This window comes from Schistocerca serialis, chromosome 2 (genome assembly GCF_023864345.2).
Source record: "Schistocerca serialis cubense isolate TAMUIC-IGC-003099 chromosome 2, iqSchSeri2.2, whole genome shotgun sequence".
Taxonomy (NCBI): domain Eukaryota; kingdom Metazoa; phylum Arthropoda; class Insecta; order Orthoptera; family Acrididae; genus Schistocerca; species Schistocerca serialis.
Genome location: NC_064639.1, coordinates 612,322,327 through 612,344,819, shown reverse-complemented (window position 1 = coordinate 612,344,819; position 22,493 = coordinate 612,322,327). Strand labels below are relative to the sequence as shown.

Below are 22,493 nucleotides of genomic sequence, written 5' to 3'. Positions count from 1 at the left end.
GGTTACCTGTGAATCCAGTCATGTGATCTAAAAGCTAAGCTGCAACCACTGTGCTGCATTCTATGTGGGTGTGACAACCAACAAGCTGTTGGTCCTTCCCACAAACACCAGCTTTTCTGAATTGCACAGGTGGGAACTTTCACTGCAATACATCCTATGTTCCCGTAACCTTCCTGGCCTCAACGTTCATTAGTCACTGTCCTCACCCATCCAGCCCCTTCCCTGTTCCCATTCCAACACTACACAGTCATCATCCCACCATCACACTCAGTCCTTTTACTTCTCTCCTTTTCTGCTACATGCCCCCCCTCCCCCCCTGCCCACCATCTAACTTGCAGCACTTCCTTGCCATACTACCACTCCCCCTCCTCGCCCCAGCCTCCTCCTTGCCCCTGCCCAGTCACCACTCCCATCATGCAGTGGTGCTGCTGTGTGTCTGTCATCTATTCTTGATGAAGGCCTTTCTGGCCAAAAACTTTCTACCACTCTTGAGTGACTTAATAACATTCTTCAAGAACAATATACTGATTGCAACGATGTCCCTCTTCATTTTTCTAGAGTTATCTATTTGCTGTGCTATGTATGACAAAATATAGTAACAAGGAAAGTAGTTCTTAAGTAATCTAGAATAGTTTGTTCATTTTATTATTTTTTAAATTTAGATTTCCTGTATGGTTTGCCAATTATATTTTCACAAAATATAAAATTAATGACATACAAACTGATAGGATACATTCTTTTTTATAAAAACTGAGACATTGTCTGCAAAAGAAAATTACTATTCCTAATATCAGAATCTTGCACTAATTCAAAATATCCTTTAAAAAATATTAGGTCAAAAACAATAGTGAAGTCAGCGATGAATAAGTGAGTGAATGAATAAAATAATTTGTACATATGATAGTTAATACTGAAGCTGCATTCTACATTTCATAATGATTCATAGAGCACAGATATTGGTTCTACTATCATTTTTATATGAATAGAAAGAATGTAACAATTTATATCACTTTACTCTGAAAATACAATCTGTGGATTTCTGTGGGATAAAGATATCAATTCTATTGCTCTTTGCAATTTCATGGTATGCATAATTTTTAACAATGTCGGAACCCTTTTCAGCTATCATTGTGACTGCTGCATTTATGTTGCCACTCGGAAGACTTGGCATGACAGAGGCATCAATCACATACAAATGATTGGTGTTGTGGACTCTGAAAAATAAAACATATATCATCAAAAATTAATTCATTCAAAATACATGACAAATATCTTTAGAACAAGCTACATTGAACATATTATGTGACAATATTTAATAATACACCTGAGGAATTTCAAGTCAGTTTTCATGAAAGGAATTCAAAAATGTGGGGGTCATACAATACTTTTGTGTCTATATGGCTTACACGTGGTGGCAATATGGTGATGTAATTAATATGGCTGAATACAATGTAAACGTACTGAAATTTTTTACAAATTTTTACTTGAAATCTGAAACTGACATTTTTATTTTACAAACAATGGAAAATCTAGGATGTAATGTAATACTATTGTGACAAGGAAAGTTGCCACTCACTATATAGTGGAGGTGCTGAGTTGCAGATAGGCACAACAAAAACGCCATCACAAATATAGCTTTTGGTCAGAGGGCCTTTGTCAGAATTAGATGACAAACACACACATACATACTCACCCAAACGCAACTCACACACACATGATTGCAGTCTCAGGCAACTGAGGCTACACTGTGAGCAGCAGCACCGGTGCATGATGGGAGTGAGTGGGGATAAGGAGGAGGCTGAGGCGGGGACGGGGAGGGATATTGGTAGGCATGGTGGGCAGTGACATGCTGTTGGGGAGCACAGAGGGATGACGTGGAAAGAGGGTAGGGCAGCTATGTGTAGTCGGGAGGTCAGACAGAGGGAGTGGAGAGGAGGGGAGGGGGGTGAGGGAATAGCAGAAAAGGAGACAAGTAAGATGACTGTGTACGATGGAGGAATGAGAGCTGTATAGTGCAGGAATGGGAACAGAAAAGGGGCTGGACAGGAGAGGATAATGACTAACGAAGGTTGAGGCCAGAATGGTTACGGAAATTTAAGAAATATTACAGGGAAAGTTCCCACCTGCGCAATTCAGAAAAGCTTGTGTTGGTGGGAAGGATCCAAATGGCACAGGCTCTGAAGTAGTAATTGAAATGAAGGATGTCGTGTTTGGCAGTGTCAACAGGGTGATCCACTTGTTTCTTGGCCACAGTTTGTCAGTGGCCATTCATGTGGACAGACAGCTTGTTGGTCGTCATGCCCACATAGAATGCAGCAGAGTGGTTGCAGCTTAGCTTGTAGATCACATGACTGGTTTCACAGGTAGCCCTGACTTTGATGGGATAGGTTATGTTCATGACCAGACAGGAGTAGGTGGTGGTTGGAGGATGTATGGGACAAGTCTTGCATCTAAGTCTATTACAGGGGTATGAGACTTGAGGTACGGGATTGGGAGCAGGGGTTGTGTAGGAATGGACAAGTATATTGTGTAGGTTCAGTGGGCGGCAGAATACCACTGTGGGAGGGGTGGGAAGGATAGTGGGCAGGACATTTCTCATTTCAGGGCATGACGAGAGGTAATCAAAACCCTGGTGGAGAATGTAATTCAGTTGCTCCAGTCCCGGGTGGTAGTGAGTTACGAGAGGAATGCTCCTTTGTGGCTGGACAGTGGAACTTTGTGAGGTGGTGGGAGACTGGAAAGATAAGGCACGGGAGATTTACTTTTGTACAAGGTTAGGAGAATAATTACAGTTCGTTTTTAGAGGGACTGCTCATCACTGCAGATGCAATGACCATGGGTGGCTAGACTGTATGGAAGGGACTTCTTAGTATGGAATGGGTGGCAGCGGTAAAAGTGGAGGTATTGTTGGTGATTAGTCGGTCTGATATGGACGGAGGTACTGATGCAGCCATCTTTTAGGTGGGTGTCAACATTTAGGAAGGTGGCTTGTCAAGTTGAGTAGAACCAGGTGAAGCAAATGGAGGAGAAGTTGTTGAGGATCTTGAGGAATGTGGATAGGGTGTCCTCACTCTCGATCCAGATTGGAAAGACGTCATCAATGAATCTGAACCAGGGGAGGGATTTAGGATTCTGGATATTTAGGATTCCTCTGGATGGCCCATGAATAGGTTGGCATAGGATGGTGCCATGCGGGTGCCCATAGCCATACCACAGATTTGTTTGTAGGTAATGCCTTCAAAGGAGAAGTAATTGTGGGTGAGGATATAGTTGGCCATGGCAGCTAGGAAGGAGGTGGCTGGTTTGAAATCTGTTGGCCATTGGGAAAGATAGTGTTCAACAGCAGTATGGCCATGGGCATTAGGGAAGTTAGTGTAAAGGGAGGTGGCATCAACAGTAATGAGCAGAGCACCATGTGGTAAAAGAACAGGAACTGTGGAGAGTTGGTGAGGCAATGATTGGTATCTTTTATATAGGAGGGTAGGTTCCAGTTAATAGATTGGAGGTGTTGATCTATGAGAGCAGAGATTCTCTCAGTGGGGGCACAGTAGCCAGCCACAATGGGGAATCCTGGGTGGTTGGGTTTACGGATTTTAGGAAGCATGTAGAAGGTGGGAGCGGAGTGGTAGGGGTGAATAGAGAGGTTCTGGGACGGGCCTAGAGATTTGAGAAGTGACTGGAGATCCTGCTGGATTTCTGAAATGAGGTCATTGTGGCAAGGTTTGAGGTTTGTAGGTGGCTGTATCTGACAGCTGATGGAGTCCTTCTACCAGATAATCCTTGCGGTGCCTTTATCTGCAGGTAGGATTACAAGATCAGGATCAGTTTTAAGATGGTGGACTGTGGTTCTTTCTGTGGATGTAAGGTTAGTTTGCATGTTTAGGGATTTGGGAAATGATGGTGAAGCAAAATACGAGGTTAAGAAATTCTGAAAAGTTAACAGGGGGTGATTTGGGGCCAGTGGGGGTGGATCACGGTTGAATCGAGGAATGAACTGGGTTAGGCAGAATTCAACATTGGTCTTTGGTTGGGTCCACCGAACCTACACAATATACCTGTCCATCACTTCACAACCCCAGCTCCCAACTCTTTATCTCAAGGCTCATACCCCTGTAATAGATCTAGATGCAAGACCTGTCCCACACATCCTTCCACAACCACCTACTCTAGTCCAGTCATGAACATCACCTATCCCATCAAAGGCAAGACCTGTGAACCTGTCATGTGATCTACAAGCTAAGCTGCAACCACTGTACTGCATCCTATCTGGGCATGACAACCAACAAGCATGAATAGTCACCGACAAACTGTGACCAAGAAACAGGTTGACCATTCTGTTGCTGAGCATGCTGCCAAGCATGACATCCTTCATTTCAATTACTGCTTCAGAGTGTGTGTCATCTGGATACTCCCCACCAACACCAGCTTTTCTGAACTGCACAGCTGGGAACTTTCCCAGCAATATATCCTATGTTCCCATAACCCTCCTGATCTCAACCTTTGTTTGTCATTGTCCTCTCCCACCCAGTCACTTCTCTGCTCTCTTTCCAGCACTACAGCCCTCATTCCTCCATCACACACAGTCTTTTTACTTCTCTCCTTTCCTGCTATCCCCCCACCCTCATCCCCACGTCTCCATTCCCTCTGTCTAAACTCCTGACTGCACACAGCTGCCCTACCCTTTTTCCATCTTATCCCTCCATGCTCCCCAACGCACATCACTGTCCACCACACCTACCCTACTATCCCTTCCCCTACTCGCCCCAGCCTTCTCCTTACCCCCACCCATTCCCATCATGCACTGGTGCTGCTTGCAGTGTGGCCTCAGCTGCCTGAGACTGCAGTCACGTGTGTGTGAGTTGCATTTGCATGAGTATGTATGTGTGTGTTCTGACGAAGGCCTTCTGGCCGAAAGCTATATTCGTGACAGTCTTTTTGTTGTGCCTATCTGCATCTCAGCATTTCCACTACATGTTGAGTGGCAACTTTCCTTTTCACAATATTTTTGTTTTACAATTAGATTTCTCAACTCACACAATGCAATGGGCCATAATACACTTTATGGAGTACCAACAATAGATCTGTAAAGTTTACTATGAAGAACAGTTAAACACATGTTACTAGGTCATTCAAAATTAACCCTAGAATTTCTAAGAATGTCAGCTTCAGTAGTAAGAAATTGTTTTATTGAGAACTATTACCTTCAGTCTTACAATCATGATGTGCAAAGAGTAGGATTCACCAATGGTAATAACAAAATGTACAAGTACAGAATTCAAACTTGATGGTGGTCAAAAGATCAGTAACAAGTACTGATTTCACTGTTTTATTTTCTCTTGTTAGTTGGTTAGTTACATGTTCCATAAAGGATTTGAAAGCAGACATTTTATATTATTTGGCAAATGCTAATAAATTTTTTTATGCACACTGAATTCCTTTCTGAACCACTGACAGCTTTAATAATGAGTAATGCCTAACTTCTTGAAGAGGACCTACAAGATGGCTGTGAATGAACATCACACATTTTTCTTATTGTTCGTTTTTGTGCAGTCGATATTTTCTTTCTAAGTGACAAGTTACCCACAAAATTATTCTGTAAGACATTATTGGGATGAGATTTGCAAAATATGTTACCACTTTGATTCATTTGCTTCCAACATTAGGAATTATATGTATATCAAAAGTATCTGAATTTAATTGTTTGAGCACATCAGCAATATGTTTTTTCTAGCTCAAGTTGTAATCAATATATATACCCAAATATCTGTAGCAATCTACTGTCTCTAGTTCATGTGCTGCCTGTTGTACAAAACTGAAATACTGTTTTCAAATGATGTCACTGTCACCAATTGACTATGCATATTTTTTTATTATTACCCCCATAGCGATTTTGGGTTTTGAGCCATTATCAAATGCAACTGAAAGATATCAGTGTATGTCAGACGTTTCTGCAAAACATGTTGTTGTCAAAGTATTAAAATTGGTATCTGTATACTGTAGCAAAGCATTACAAATTGTTGTAGTTAAACTGATTTTTGTATTTTGCTTCTAAATATATCATGAAGCTTTTTACAGATAGTGATATAACTTGTAGCAGATGTTTTCCTAGCTTTATCCCTTTTTTGCAGTCAGGGTGATTGTTAAAACTTGTTTCACCGCAGTCTAAATATAATTTGTTTTTCATGCATGTTAGAAGGCAGATGTGCACTCTAATTAAAAAATGTACAATGAGTTTTTATCAATTTCCAGTTTATATTACAACTTTTCACAAATTCATCAGTTCTGACAGCCAGAGTTATGCTGTTACTGCGCCATACTAACCGATTACTACCTCAAAACTTACTCAACTCAGCTCCCAGTGGGTTCAGGCATCCTGTTATTTATAACAACAGGTAACAAGGACAATTTTCATATGACAGTATGATTGATAAATAGACATAACATTAACTTTCTGAACTCTGTAAGAGGCCAGAGACACAGTTCTGTTCTTAAAAATGTACTGACATGTTTCATGTGAACAAACTTTTGGCATACAAAATGTTTTTAACAGCAAACTTAGCAACATATCTACCTAACAATCAACCACGCAAAGTATTAATTTACATCTTATTACATTACAATTCCTAATGCTATCACATTTATTGAATCTTGTTTTGGTAACTGACATTAAACAACTATTGTTTCCAAGAAACACGTTTTGGAAGTGCTAACAATAGGAAATATGGTAGGACAATTTCCTAGAATACTCTACAAAATTAGATTTACATAAAATAATCATGATTTGATATCCAGCAGTACACTTTCTTTGAGGCCCATAGGACAACTGCAAACTCCTATACTAGTGGAATTAAGAATGCTGGTGTAACCACTATTTTACAAAACATTTGTTTTATCCTCATCCTGTGTACTGGGATATGGGTCATTTCTGGCAGCAGTCATTTCACTGTCATATTTTCTGGTCTACCACATTATAATAAGTAAGGCAGGCATCTTGTCATAAAAAATGAGAACAAATCATACACAGGGATTATGTTTATCACTGTACATGAGAAATATACTTTTATGTCCTGTGCTGTATTAATGTAGCAAACACAGTGCCAAGATATGCACAATATACATTCAATATATGAGTCTTGTTGTGCATATTAGAGTATTTTTAAACACAATTAAAAAACTTGCAGTTTATTTTCATTGTTTGGTTCTTAAAAATTACTACCAGGTACTCACTGTTCTTTCATGCTTTTGAGCAGACACTGTGTTTCTTTTTAATAGTACAGCTATACATTTAAAAAAGAGAAATTGCACTTACCTTAGCTGAGCACTGACAACAGAACTTGAATCTGTTGGTCGCCCCATACGACATGTGCCAACAGGATGGTAGGATGTGAGAGTAATATGTTCAATATAGCAATACCAATATGCTTCACTGTCAAATTCAAACATGCTACAAGCTGGTAAGGGTTTTCTGTACATTTTAACACCCAGGTTTTGCATAGGTGTTGTATTTATTAACCTCTGCACTATTCTGATACCTGCAAAACTACAATCTTCAGATTGGCATAAACAAATAACATATTACAATCAATTTTTGTAATGGAAGTGTTCTAGGCATACTGAAACATCAGCTATCTATACGGAATATTTCAGTTATACTCGTTGTTTTGTACCTTCATAAAGAACCTTTATGTCATCTGGACTAGAGAGATACTGTGGATTGATTGCTGGTGGATCCAGAGGGTTTCTGCTTTTAAGATGAACATTTCCCATGCTTTTTGGATGCAAAAGTACTGGCATTATACTTGCTACTTGTTGCCCTTGAAGCTGTGAGAAATACTCTGTCCACAACTGGAAACCACAAGCACAAAATTAGTAAAAAAGGCAATAAACTGAACTGTACACATTTACTCTAAACTTAAACAGAGCATAAATGGTTATATTGAAGCATCTTGCAGTAGCCACCAGAAAGATCGCGGGAGGCGCACATCGGCACGGCGCGTCACGGATGGTAGTTGCCGCAAATAGAGTCCCATCCACCAGAGGGCACGCGAGAATTCGGCCGCGACCTCTGCCAGCGAAACAAGAACAACAACAACAATCAGGCAGCACGGGCCGTGCCCAGTCAGTTCACATCGGGCATGCCTATGAGACAGTTCCCGGTCTACTCTGAAGTGCGACGGAAAACGTGAACCGTGATACTACACAATTAGCGACGAGTAGGGTCGTTCTTTTGCGTGTTGCGTTGTTTTTCCCGTTTCGCAGCTTATCCGCGGCATGGAGGATTTGGTGTGGGTTTTGGTTGAGCAGCGGACAGAACTCATGGCCACCATGAAACAAGTGCTTCCGGTGTTGCTCTCCACGCCGTCGGCTCCAGCGCCGTTCCCTCCGCCCTTTCCCCCGTATGACGAGATGGCGGAGGATTGGGACGCGTATGAACATCGCCTTCGGCAGCATTTCCAGGCGTTTCATGTTGCCGATGCGGAGGTATGTCATGCTCTTTTCTTGTCTTGGATATCTCCCTCGCTGTATCAAGTTTTGCGGCAGCTAGCACCGTTGCAGGAACCCTCGTCCTTGTCTTTTGATGCATTGTGTTCATTACTGTCTTCATATTATCACCACCGCACGCATGTTGTGGCGGCTAGGGTCGAGTTCTATCAATGCAAGAAGCAGCCCCATCAGTCCTATCGGGCGTGGGCCGCTACCCTGCACGGTCTTAGTCGCAAGTGTCATTTTGTCACGGAGCAGTAGCGAGAGTCATAAGCCCACATTATGGTGCACGACATCATTGTTCGTTCGGCCCCTGATAGGGAGGTCCGGCAACGGGCCCTGCAGTTAGAAGACCCTTCCCTCGAGGAAGTCCTGTCCATTGCTCAATCGTATGAAGTCTCTCACGCCGCCGGTCAACAGTTGGAAGCGTGGTGCGACGTCGCGGCTGTTCAGGGCGGCGTGGCCGCGTCCACTGCGTCCGGGGTGGACGACGTGAGAGCCCTACAATCCGGCCGTTACGGCCACTCCCGCACGGCGCGTAAACAGAGTTCCGGCCACCAGTCCCTGTTACCGTCCTGTGCGTCGTGGTATATACATCACGATCGGTTGGAGTGCTCCCAGCGTTAGGCCGTTTGTTGCAAATGTAATAAAAAAGGACACGTTGCTAAAGTTTGCCGCTCAGCCTCAAAAGAATAGAAGGAAGCAGTTACAGAGGACATGGACGTTGATATTCAGGAAGTTTCATTGGGCCAGGCTCCCGAGGCATCGGCACGCAAACTCTTTATCGAGGTGTCGGTTCAGTCGCGCCGATTACAACTGCAAGTAGATACGGGCGCGGCAGTTTCTTTGTTGAATGCACAAACTTACTCCGACCTTGGGTCACCCCCGTTGGCGCCAGTTTACCGGCGTCTATGCGGTTATTCATTCCCCTACTGGGTCAATTCACTACCGATGTGACTTACAAATCAGTCACTCAGCCTATTACTTTTATTGTTGTCAGAGATGTGAGCTCCACTAACCTGTTTGGCTTGGATGCCTTTCAAGCTTTCGGTTTCTCTATCACTGACACCATACAGTTGGTCTCCGAAGACGTTCCCTATCAATCATTAGAATCTTTGATCTCTGACTTTTTGGATATCTTTGAGGAGGGCCTGGGGCGTGTTTCAGACTTTGAAGCTCACTTAACGTTGAAGGCGTCAGCTTGCCCGAATTTTCTACGCGCGAGGCAGATTCCCTTGGCTGTCCGCCCTCAGGTAAAGGAAGAGCTAGACTGGTTGACAGCCCTAGGGGTCGTTCTCCCCATTTCTTCTAGTGAGTGGGCTTCGCCCCCCGTTATTGTCAGGAAACCTGCGGGAAAATTATGTCTTTGTGGCGATTTCAAGGCCACCATTCATTCCCAATTGGTGGTGGACACCTAACCTTTGCCTCGTGCTGATGAATTGTTCTCCGCTGTGGCGGGAGGCCAATATTTTTCGAAAATCGATCTTTCAGAGGCTTATCATCAGATACCTCTTGATGAGGACTCCAAATGGCTGGCAGTTGTCAACATCCCGTTTGACATTTAACCAATACCAGCGGTTGGCCTTCGGAATGTCCAGTGCCCCGGCGATATTCCAGTGTTATCTTGAGCACGTTATGTCGACAATCCCTCATTGTATTAATTACCTGGACGACATAATTGTCACGGGCCGCAGCACGAAGGAACACTTGCACAACCTTCGCACCCTCTTTCTCAAATTCAAGTCCGTGGGCTTGCATTGCAACCTGCGAAAGTCAAACTTCTTCCAACCGTCCATTGAGTATGTGGGCTACACAATCTCTCTGCACTGCGTCCAGCCGCTAGGAAGTTTGGCCCAAGGTATCGTCGACCTTCCACGGCCCGCTTCGCTGAAGGAGTTACAAGCTTTTTTTAGGCAAGATTGCCTATTACCACCGGTTCATTCCCAGGGCTTCCACCATCGCCCGCCCCCTGTACTGCCTTCTGCGCAAGGGTGTTCCTTTTGACTGGTCGCCTGCATGCGAGCGAGTGTTCACCTCGTTGAAAGGCCTCCTCATGTCAGCGCCGTGTTTGGCTACTTTTGACCCCCATAAGCCGTTGGTCCTGGCTACAGATGCTTCGCAGTATGGGGTGGGGGCGGTCCTGGCCCATCGCAACGCAGATGGTTCCGAGCAGCCACTGGTGTTTGCATCTAAAACTCTTAGTCCCGCACAGGCCTATTACTCCCAGGTGGAAAAAGAGGCTTTGGCCATTGTCTATGCTGTTACCAAGTTTCACCCTTTCTTGTATGGCACGAAGTTTCAGTTAATCACTGACCATAAGCCGTCAATATCGTTATTTGGCCCCGCCTCTCAGATTCTGGATAAGGCGGCCCACAGACTACAGCGCTGGGCCTTGTTCCTCCCTAAGTACCATTATGACATTCATTTTCGCCCTACCAGACAGCATGCCAACCCAGACGCTCTTTCCCGTCTTCCAGTGGGCCCGGATCCTAAGTTCGATCAAGAGGAGATTATGTGTTTTCATTTGGATGTGGCGTCCCGCCAAGCGGTTGATGGCTTCCCGATCACTAGTTGTAGAGTCGCCACGGAAACGGCAGCTGACCCGGTTCTCCGGCAAGTAGTTCGCCTCATTCAGCAGGGGTGGTCATCCCGACCTCCAGGCCGGGCCTCGGACCCTCTTTGTAATTATTTTGTTCTACGAGACTGCCTCTCCGTCTTGGAAGGAGTTCTCCTTCTGGCTACCGATGATACAGCTCCTCGCGTGGTTGTTCCTGCAAGTTTGCGAAGGGAAGCCCTCACGTTATTACATGAGGGGCACTGGGGTGTTTCCCGTACTAAAACCTTGGTTCGCAGACATGTGTACTGGCCTGGTATTGAGAGAGAAATTGAGCACGTGGTGGCTGCCTGTTCCCAGTGTGCGAGCCAATAGGCATCTCCCAGGTCAGCGTTCTCTTCATGGCCGCCTGCAACCCAGGCATGGGAACGTGTTCACATCGATTTTGCGGGCCCGTTTCTCCATGGCTTTTGGCTCATTGTCATTGATGCTTATTCCCGATTTCCATATGTGGTTCGCTGCTCCTCAACCACTTCAGAAGTTGTAATCCAGGTACTAGCAAAAATCTTTTCTGTGGAAGGTCTGCCAGTCACCCTGGTCTCGGACAATGGACCTCAGTTTATGTCACAGACCTTCCAGGATTTTTGTAGGCACTTTGGTATTCGGCACATTTGCTCTCCACAATCGAATGGGGAAGCCGAGCGCATGGTGCGCACATTTTTTAAGACACAGATGAAAAAGTATGTGCATGAATTTCCTGCGGAGGAGGTGTTGACATTTTTCCTGACGGCATACTGGACCACACCTATGGGAGAACGCAGCCCCGCAGAGCTCCTCCATGGGCGCCAACCTAGGACTCTGTTGCACCTCCTCCGGCCTGGTCCTCGCCAGTCTTCGCAAAACGGAGTACCCAGCTTGCCACTGGGTATGTCGGTCTGGGCACCGCAATCCACGTTGGATACCGGCGATGGTCCTGCGCCGAAATGGCCGCCGGCTCTATACCTTGCAGACGGGGGACCGGGAGGTACGTCGTCACCAAAATCAGCTACGTCCACGTTTGGGCACCCACCCTCCAACCCCTCGGGCACCGGCTTCCCCATTGCCGGCACCTGTGTTGGTTTCTCAGGGGACGCTACCACCCCTCCCCCCTGTGATTCCGCCACACTGTGATGGCACTCAGCCTTGGCAGCCTCCAGTAGCTCCAGCACCGGCATCGCCATCGTTAGCGATGCCCCAGCGAGAGCCAGCCCCCCCTCGCTGGCCCAGTTTCTCAGGAGGCTGGTTCACCTGTGGTCGTCCCTTCCCCATCGTCCCCATCACTGGGTCTTGCCCCTCCCGGGGTGGACCAGGATCCAGAGTTCGACGGTCTGTCTCCCGTTCTGTCCCGGGCTCCGGTGGTGGGACGATGGGGGCCTCTTCGTGTGGGTCACTTCCAGCCGTATTCGAAGGTTCCGGCTTGAGGGTTGGCAGATCCCCTTGACTCCAGCCTTCCGATGGACGTGGAGGTCATCACTCCTGCACGACGCTCCACCTTCCGACGCAGTGGATCACAGTGGCTTCACCCCTCGAAGGAGGAGGAGTGCAGTAGCCACCAGAAAGATCGCGGGAGGCACACATCGACACGGTGCGTCACGGAGGGTAGTTGCCGCAAATAGAGTCCCGTCCACCAGAGGGCGCGCAAGAATTCGGCCGCGATCTCTGCCAGCGGAACATGAACAACAACAACAACAACAACAACAACAACTCAGGCAGCATGGGCTGTGCCCAGTCAGTTCACATCGGGCATGCCTATGAGACAGTTCCCGGTCTACTCTGAAGTGCGACGGAAAACGTGAACCGTGTTACTACACATCTCCTAAGATGTTCGCGCCAACCAGTGATGTAATTGTATTCAGTGGTGCAGTGTTGTGTGTGTGAGGTCTGTGTTAACAAATGAGTTGAGCTGTCAAAATGTTTCTGCGCCAATCACCAGGGGCACTGTGTTTCATTATATGTTTTATGTTCTTTTGTACTAATTATTCTTTATGAGCAAATTTTTTTTCTTTGTTACATGCTTTTGTTTTGTTGAGTACCAGTCTCTCAGAGATGCAATATCTATGGCTGGCTATGGCTGGTTTCTGGTTCACCTCTTCCTGAGTGATATGCACATTCAGAACATTTCTCCTACAGGTTAAACTTACTCAGCTTTGAGGGTAACCACTTATCCAATCTGTTCGGTAGATACTGTTACCGAAATAAAGAATTTTGTTCTGTGAAACCTCCAAACTCAGTTTTGTTCACGCCAAGAAGAGGTAAGTTAGCTCATATCATGCTAATCCCGACATTGTCAACAAATATCTGAATTGTGAGCAGATGTCACAGTTTCATATGTAAGACAATTTAGAATGTGTATAGATTTTTAGAGTTATACTAATACAATTTCTACATCCAAAGTTGGATTTATTTCGTGAAATGGCTTTGCTTGTGAACTTACATTATACATATTCACAAACAAATTCATACTTAAGATCCCTGAGATAGTTACATGAATTATTATCCTCGATGTTTACAAATGTTCGTTGACCAGTATCTGGATTACTTTTTTTAAGTTTATGTGCTCAAATTCCATGAAAATATACTGCAACAATTAGCTACTTTTTCATCTTCATTCAGTTCAGGCTTATAACTGATTTTTTATCAAGGCAAAAAAGAATGTGTAGGCCACCAGATAAAAGAGTGGCGGGGTGGGGGGGATATAATACTATGTGTATGCTCAGAGAATAATGTTGCTCTATTTGGAAATACAAATTGCACCTTTAGTTTCAGTATTCTACATTGAAATAAATATACTGACTGCCACTGATATTGATGCCACCAGATTCACCTTCATACACCATTTATAACTGTCAATGGTCTCAAAGTGTGACAGGGAGGGGTTGGGGTTGAGGAATTGCCAATGGAAAGAGTGGAATGGCCTAGGAAGCATGCTTCTAAAGAAAAGCCAGCTGGGTTTGGAAACCACAAGATCTACCCTACACAGTGTTTGTAACATGGACAGGGAATACTATTTGACTGACAAACTTTAGGTTAGACAAAGAAACATGGTAGATAGAACAAATAGCAAATGGAAGTGATGTGAGTCAAGTAAAAATGATTCTGAACATCAGAACAGTAGGCTAGAGAATTTCTACCAGGAACAGGAGGTGGCTTGAGGAGGAGGAAAGAAAATTTGCTAAAAGTTAGAATGACATTGTCTTGACATGAACTGCTTGAGTGATAGCAAGAAGAAATTTTTATTTATTAAATAAGTATTTTTGGCTTCTTATGCCATCAGTAGGTGACAGTTGACATCTGCAACCATATATAAAATTACATGGGGCAGACAGAAATATTAGGTGCTACTGAAGTTACTAAGTTCGAAATTGTGAATGGAAATTTCTCCACAATTAGAAATTGTTACATCTGCTAAAGATTGATTTTGCTGGGAGGAGGGATAACATGGAGATATGGCTTAGCCACAGCCCATGGGATGCCTGCTACTTTGCAGTAAATTACGTGCAATTTTTAAACTTCCTGACAACTGATTCCTCTTTGCTCCTTAATAGCTGAAATTTTCTTGGTTAATTTTGGGCAAGTATCCTTACACAAAGTGCCAATCAGTAATAAAATTAAATACACAATCAGATATGTGGCTGCTGTGATGCATATATGGTCTAGCACAACTTAACAATTAAATACCATCTTCGTACACTCAGATTCCAAACACAACACATTTAAAGTCACAATGTACCCGAAAATTCTTTTAGCTATTTCTTAATCCTTAAAATAGACATTAAATACACAAATAGTCAATTAACATTTACAGAAAAAGAACAGACACTAATACTGTAACCTGTGTAAACTCAACCATACATTAGGTCATATACACAGAACATTCACTACATGTGGCATTACCTTATATCTGATCCATTGTCAGTTTCTGCTGTCAGATAGTATTCTACGTGATTGAATACACTGCTTTCAATAATGCCTTTTGCTCTGACCTGGTTGCTAACCAAATACAAAATTATAACTGTACATGCATCTAAAACTACACCTATACCCCGGAAACCACCGCAAAGTGCATGGCAGAGGATACTTTACATTGTACCAGTTATTAAGGCTTCCTCCCATTGCATTCATAGAGTGTGGGAAGAATGATTGTTTAAACACCTCTTTGTGTGCTGTAAATAGTCTAATATTGTCCGTTCAATCCCTATAGGAGTGATACGTATGTGGTTATAGTATATTCCTTGATTCATCATGTAAAGCTGGCTCTTGAAAATTTGTAAGTTGGCTTTCCAGGGATAGTTTGTGTCATCTTCAAGCATCTGCCAGTTCAGTATCTTAACTATCTCTTTGAAACTCTCCTAAGGACCAAACAAACCTGTTACCATTTATGCTGTCCTTCGCTGCATTTTTTTCAATATCCTTTGTTAGTCCTATGTGGTAGAGACCTACACAATTTAGCAACATCCTAGGATGGGTTGCACAAGTGTTTTGTAAGCAAACTCCTTTGTAGACTGATTGCATTTCCCTAGTATTCTACCGATGAATTGAAGTCTGCCACCTGCTTTTTCAACAACTGAGCCTATGTGATGGTTCCATTTCATATTCCTAAAAATTGTTGCACCAAGGTATTTGTATCAATTGAATGATTTCAATTATGATTCGCTGATATTTCAATCATAGGATACAATAATTTTTCATTTTGTGAAGTTCACAATTTTACATTTATGAACTCTTACAAGAAGTGCAAATCTTTGCATCATTTTGAAATCTTATCAAGATTCAACTGAACATTTCGCAACTTTTTTTCAGACAGCAGTTCATTATAGATTACAGCATCATCTGTGAAAAATCTGAGGTTATAAGTAATATTATCTGCTAGGTCATTAATATACAACATGAAACAAAGGATCCCAACACACTTCCCTGTGGTACACCTGAAGTTACTTTCACATCTGTAGATGATTTGCCATCCAAAATAACATGCTGTATCCTCACTACCAACAATTCCTCAATGTGGTTTGACCTCACATACAATTATACTTTGCATAATAAGTGTCAATATGGTACTGAGCCACACGTTTTTCAGAAGTCAAAACTGCTGCATCTCTGAGTGTCTTGATTCAATGTTTTCATGATGTCTTAGTGCAAGTTGGGTTTCACGTGATCGATATTTTTGGAGTCCACGCTGGTTGGCACGGAAGTGGTCATTCTTTTTCAGATACATCATTATGTTTGAGCTCAGAATTCATTCTAAGAGTCTTCAACAGACTGATGTCAGAGATAATGAATGGTAGTTTTTTGGATCATTTCTGCTACTTTCTTTTATATGCGTGTGACCTGCACTTTCTACCAGCTGTTGGGTATAGTTTTTTTTGTTTGACAAATATATAGTATACACTCTTCAGACATGAGGAAAGATGCACCATCAAAGAATTACCCAAAAGAGACAGAAATTGGAATATGTAATGTACATTTTAACAAAACTGGTTATGATGGGATAAATGTACTAACCAATCATGGATCATATGAAATGACTGGATTCCCAAGTTGAAGACTCAAAAACCAGAAATCCACCACCATATAGTTATACAAAAATGTATAAACGCAATGTATACAAACACTTAATGTAATTATGATGATGATACAGACTTCTTAAAAAGATAAGCAATGATAAACAATTTTTTGTACTTTATTTTTGAAATGTATGTTTCAAAGAAGATTTTGCACAAATAGATCAATTATGACCGTATTTTCTTTGCTACATGGTGTTACAGGTAAATCTTTGTCTCTGAGTAATTAGTGGTACAAGTTGCAAGTGCAAGGAAGGAGTACAAGTTATGTTTGTTGCGTCAGAATCATCGTCGATGTTGATTGGTATTGTGAAGTGAAACGACTAAAAATATGTGTTCAGCACCAGAAACTCCACCAGTGTTCATATTATATAACAAAATGAAGCCAAGCATCCTCAAGACCAATATAAAAAGTTACATTTCAAAATGAACTATGAGCCTACAACTTACAACAAAGAAGATGAGTAAAAGATGAGTATTATGAAAACTGTTTATTCAAATTCTACCATTAATACTGCTCTCTGGAGTGTGAAACTGTCTCAGTGTACCAAGTGCTGTGAAAATCTGACCAGGCACTCAAATTACTAACTTACTTTTCCTAATGTGAAATGTGTAATACTGTGTTGGGCTATTTTTCTTGTTGCAAATTAAAAGTATACACACTGTGAAAATTTTATGTGAATTATTGGCCAAATATGAACCACAGCTATGAAACAGCAATAACAGCACCAAAAGGAGTATGCAAGCAAGAAGAAGTAAAGAATGAAAAATAAAAAGTGAGGTAAACAACTAACAATGTCAACATCCAACAGCAAAGTTAAGTACTGTAAATATTTTCTTTATTTATTTATTTTTTGGTAAAGTGTTTCACTGAAAAATCATTAACAATTACAGTCATTGAATGAGAATCTGAAACAGTGGGGAGTAATACAGAGACTGAAGACTTAAGTAGTGTTGTGAAACAGGAGCAGGAAAGCTTTATTGATGAAACAGTAGAACAGAAAAAGTCGCCGATAAATCCAGTAAATTAGTAAAATGAGATTATGATAATGACATAACTACCATGTTGGCATTGTTAATACAAATGAATAATGACCAGTTCACAAAAATTAATGAGCAACTTGAAAATCATAAACAAGAAAGTAAGAATGAGTTCAAAGAATTTGGTCATTCCACAGGAGTGTATAGGTAGAAATACCGCTCAACTAAAGGATATCAATCAAAAAATTGGTAGATTAGATGTTCAAGTGGAGTATGTTGATTCTAAAATGAAAGAAATTGAACTTAAATTTAACACTGAAGTCAAAAATGTCAAAGATGAGATTACCGAAGACAGGAAAAAAACCAAATTGTTTTTGAAAAAGTGCATAGGGAAATAAGTACTGTTGACGAAAATGTAAATAGTTGTATTTCGACTTTGGAAACTAATGTTGATACCAAACTGGTATTTGTTGAAAGCAGTTTTGTTGAACAGGTGAAGACAGCATACAGCAAATTCACAGAAAATGTTTTATTAAGTAACAAGAGAACCAGCACACTAGAAAGTAGTGTTTCTGTTCTGCACAAAAAGGCTGAAGAATTGTCCAATGATATAGTCAACAGAAATCTTATAAACAATGTTGGTACCATGGTTTGCAACATTCCAATAAAGAACTTCACAGAAGAAGGTAGTTTACACCCTGTACATTTTCTGTGACATTGCAGAGATAATTTTGTGTGTAATATGAGTGATATTATGAAAATCAAGTTTGTTTCTGGAAGCTGGGCTAATCAGTATACTAATGACAACACAACCTATGCAAATTTTGAGAAAGAATTTTTAGATAGATTTTGGTCAGAGACTGAACAAGCTAGAAAAAAAGTGAATTTCTCAATGGACCAAATTACAGGGAAGGGCATATTAACATGAAACAGTTTTGCATAAGTAAAGTTAAAAACTTAGCTCATTTGAGCAAACCTCTTGAATCACCCAGATTGAGGCTTTAAAAAGGAGGTTACTAGCTGAGGCACAGTGGGACCTAGACTATGGGCCAGATGACACAATAGACCAGTTTTTGAAACCATCTTCTTCTTTTAGTGTTGAACTCTGAATTTGGTTTGCAGCAGAGTGCCATTCCTCTGTCTGCCTTCCTCTTCATTTCCACGTACGTGTTACATCCAATGTCACTCATGATCTGTTGCATGTGTGATGTCTTTGGTCGCCTCTGCCAATTCCTTCCCTCAGTAGCTTCTTCTGATATTGTTCCAATGATGTTGTTGTGTCTTAGGATGTGCCCTACAAGTTTGTCTCTTCTTGTCTGGATGAGCCTCCACAGAGATACGGTTTCCTGTACTCTTCTAAGCACCTCTTGTTACTTTGTCTCTATGGTTGATCTTCATCATCCTTCTATAGCACCACATTTCCAGGGCTTCTTCTCTCTTCTCTTCCAGGGCTTCTTCTCTCTTCTCTTCCCATTGTCCGTGTTTCACATCCGTATAGGGACAAACTCCAAACAAAAGCTTTCATGATACGTTTCCTTATTTTCCAATTGATGTTCTTGCTAGTAAGTTCCTCCTCAGATTAAAAGCAATTTTGGCCTGTTGTATTCTGCTCACAATTTCTTTCCAGCTTCTACCATCCCTTTTGATTTTGCTTCCCAGGTAGGTCAACTCCTCTATCACTTCCAGCTCCTCTCTTCCAATTCTCATTCTTAGAGGTTCATATTCTGCTTCTGTAGTGCATACCATCACTTTAGTCTTTTTCTTGTTTATTCTCATTCCACATTGATTGCATAGAATCCTTTTTATTATTCTGAGGACTTCCTCTAGATCTTATTTTGCCACTGTGACTATGGCAATACCACTTCATAACACAGCATGTCTATCTTCTGCCCATTATTTTTGAAGCCCACTTCAGTAGTTTATCGAACTTGGTCTATAGTTTCCTAGATGTAAGCACTGAATATAAGAGGGGAAAGAGAGCACACCCCTGTCTTACCCCTTTTTTAGTATTTGCTTCTTGTTCCTGCTGACAGTTCCTAATCACTGCCACCTCATTCTTATAGAAACTGAGTATCACACAGATGTCTTTGTAATTCATTCCACTTTTCCTCAGAACTGTGAACATCTCTTGCCAGATAACATTATCAAATACCTTTTCCAGGTCTACAAAGGCAATATAAATTGGTTTATTTTTCTGTAATTGCTTTTCGATAAGGAGTCTCAGTGTTTGTGTGTCTATCGACGTGCCAGCGCTTTCGTTTGGTAAGTCACATCATCTTTGTTTTTAGATATATTTTTCCCACGTGGAATGTTTCCCTCTATTATATTAGTATCTCTCCTGTGTTACAGATAGACCTAATGTGTTTAAGCAGCATCATTGTTATGCTGTCACCAGCATTCTTCATTAGTTCTGCAGGGATGCCATCAATACCTGTTGCTCTGTTGCCCGTAGTTCTTTTAGAGCTTTTCAAATTCTTCTTGCAGAATTTCATATCCCTTGTTATCTTCATCTAGTTGCTCTTCTTTTCCTGTTACTTCCTCTGAAAGAGGTGTTCCGGCATAGAACTCCTCAATGTATTCTTTCGATCTCTTCACCATGTTTTCACCAAACAGCATTTTCCCCTCTTTATTTTCTATTGCACCTGAGAGTGTTGTTTTACATTTGTTAAAAAATTTATTTGCTGTTCTGTAGGATAAATCAGTTTTTGAAACAGGTAGATAAATTAGATAGAGTTTTTGAAAATCAGTGAAGTACAACCACACAAAGCACAAATATTTTGAAAGAGGTAGAAATCAAGATTGACACTGTAATAATAGCAGCAAAGAGAACATAGTAAACACAATGGAAACAATTATCATCAGAATGAACACAATAGAGCAAATGGTAACAATTTTCATTCTGGAAAGCAACATGGTAATAGTTGCAGGAAAAAAAGTCAAATGTATCTATTAAGTAAAAAGAGAATGAAAGAAAGAAAAACTGTAGAAACAAAATGTTTTCTACCATTTGTGAAGAACTACGTAGTTATAGGTTTCCATAAATTTTTGCACAAACAATTTCAAATGTGGTAACTTATTATTTTTGCTTATGCTGTATTACTTCTATACAGAATGTAAAGAAGTCATGATTTTGTTTTATTATGTTCTTTCATGAAAAATAATTCGCTTTTTTAAGGTGCTATTTGTCAATGTTTAGAGTAATGTTTTAACTAACTAATCATTTGAAAAGCTGAAGCTTTAAGTATGAATCTCTGTCAATCCCTCAGCATTTCTTCAGTTCTTATATAACTTTCTTTGTGTTATATAATGAATTAGTACTTGTCAAACAATGGAAAATCCAGAATGGAATGTAACAATATTAGAGAAGGAAAGTTGCTACTCACCCTATAGGGGAGATACTGAGTCGCAAGAGCCACAACAAAAAGATTCACACAATTATAGGTTTCAGCCATTAAGGCCTTTGTCAGCAATAGAGACACACACACACACACACACACACACACACACACACACACACACACAAACGCAAACGCAACTTGCACACACATCTGCAGTCTCAGATAACTGAAACCATCTTGCGAGCAGCAGCACCAGTGCATGGTAGGAGTGGCCACTGGGTAGGGGTAAGGAGGAGGCTGGGGCGGGGAGAGGGAGGGATAGTATGGTGGGGGTGGTGGACAATTAAGTGCTGCAGTTTAGACGGAGGGCAGGAGAGAAGGTGGGGAGACTGGGGGGAGGAAGTAGTGGAAAGGAGAAAAAAAAAAAAAGAAATTAAAAGACTGGGTGTGCTGGTGAAATGATGGCTGTGTAGTGCTGGAATGGGAACAGGGAGGGGGCTGGATGGATGAGGACAGTGACTAACGAAGGTTGAGACCAGGAGGGTTACAGGAATGTAGGATGTATTGCAGCGGAAGATCCCACCTGTGAAATTCAGAAAAGCTGGTGTTGGTGGGAAGGATGCATATGGTGCAGGCTGTGAAGCAGTCACTGAGATGAGTGATATCATGTTTGACAGCGTGTTCAGCAATAGGGGGGTCCACTTGTTTTTTGGCCACATTTTGTCGGTGGCCATTCATGTGGACAGACAGCTTGTTGGTTGCAGCTCAGCTCGTAAATCACATGACTGGTTTCACAGATAGCCCTGCCTTTGATGGGACAGGTGATGTTAGTGACTGGACTGGAGTAGATGGTGGTAGGAGGATGTATGGGACAGGTCTTCCATCTAGGTCTATTACAGGGGTATGAGTCATGAGGTAAGGTATTGGGAGCAGCGGTTGTGTAAGGATGGACGAGTATATTGTGAAGGTTTCTGAATCACATTCTCCGCCAGGGTTTTGATTACCTCTCGTCATGCCCTGAAATGAGAAATGTCCTGTCCACTGTCCTTCCCACCCCTCCTACAGTGGTATTCTGCCGTCCGCCGAACGTTCGCAATATACTCGTCCATCCTTACACAAGCCCTGCTCTCAACCCCTTACCTCGTGGCTCATACCCCTGTAATAGACCTAGATGCAAGACCTGCCCCATACATCCTCCTACCACCACCTACTTCAGTCCAGTCACTAACAGTACCTATCCCATCAAAGGCAGGGTTACCTGTGAAACCAGTCATGTGATTTACAAGCTGAGCTGCAACTACTATGCTGCATTCTATGTAGGCATGACAACCAACAAGCCGTCTGTCCACATGTATGGCCACCGACAAATTTTGGCCAAAAGACAAGTGGACCACCCTGTTGCTGAACACGCTGTCAAACATGATCTCTCTCATCTCAATGACTGCTTCACAGCCTGTGCCATATGCATCCTTCTCACCAACACCAGCTTTTCTGAATTGTGCAGGTGGGAACTTTCACTGCTCTACATCCTACATT

General features: G+C 42.1%; 1 protein-coding gene across 3 annotated transcripts in view; it reads right to left on the bottom strand.

Annotated features, from left to right (window-relative positions):
- Nucleotides 1-799: 799 nt before the first annotated feature.
- LOC126455643 (glucose dehydrogenase [FAD, quinone]-like) overlaps nucleotides 800-22,493 on the bottom strand; it is a 191,172-nt gene continuing 169,478 nt past the window's right edge. The window contains exons 9-11 of one of the 3 annotated variants that reach the window (XM_050091408.1): nucleotides 7,668-7,845; nucleotides 7,310-7,532; nucleotides 800-1,214 (exon numbers count right to left, since the gene is read on the bottom strand). In XM_050091408.1, coding sequence (XP_049947365.1) covers nucleotides 1,007-1,214; nucleotides 7,310-7,532; nucleotides 7,668-7,845 — 609 coding nt within the window. In that variant the 3' untranslated portion in view covers nucleotides 800-1,006. Of the gene's footprint in view, nucleotides 1,215-7,309; nucleotides 7,541-7,667; nucleotides 7,846-22,493 lie in introns of those variants that run through there. The other 2 variants (XM_050091410.1, XM_050091409.1) reach the window with 2 other exon arrangements.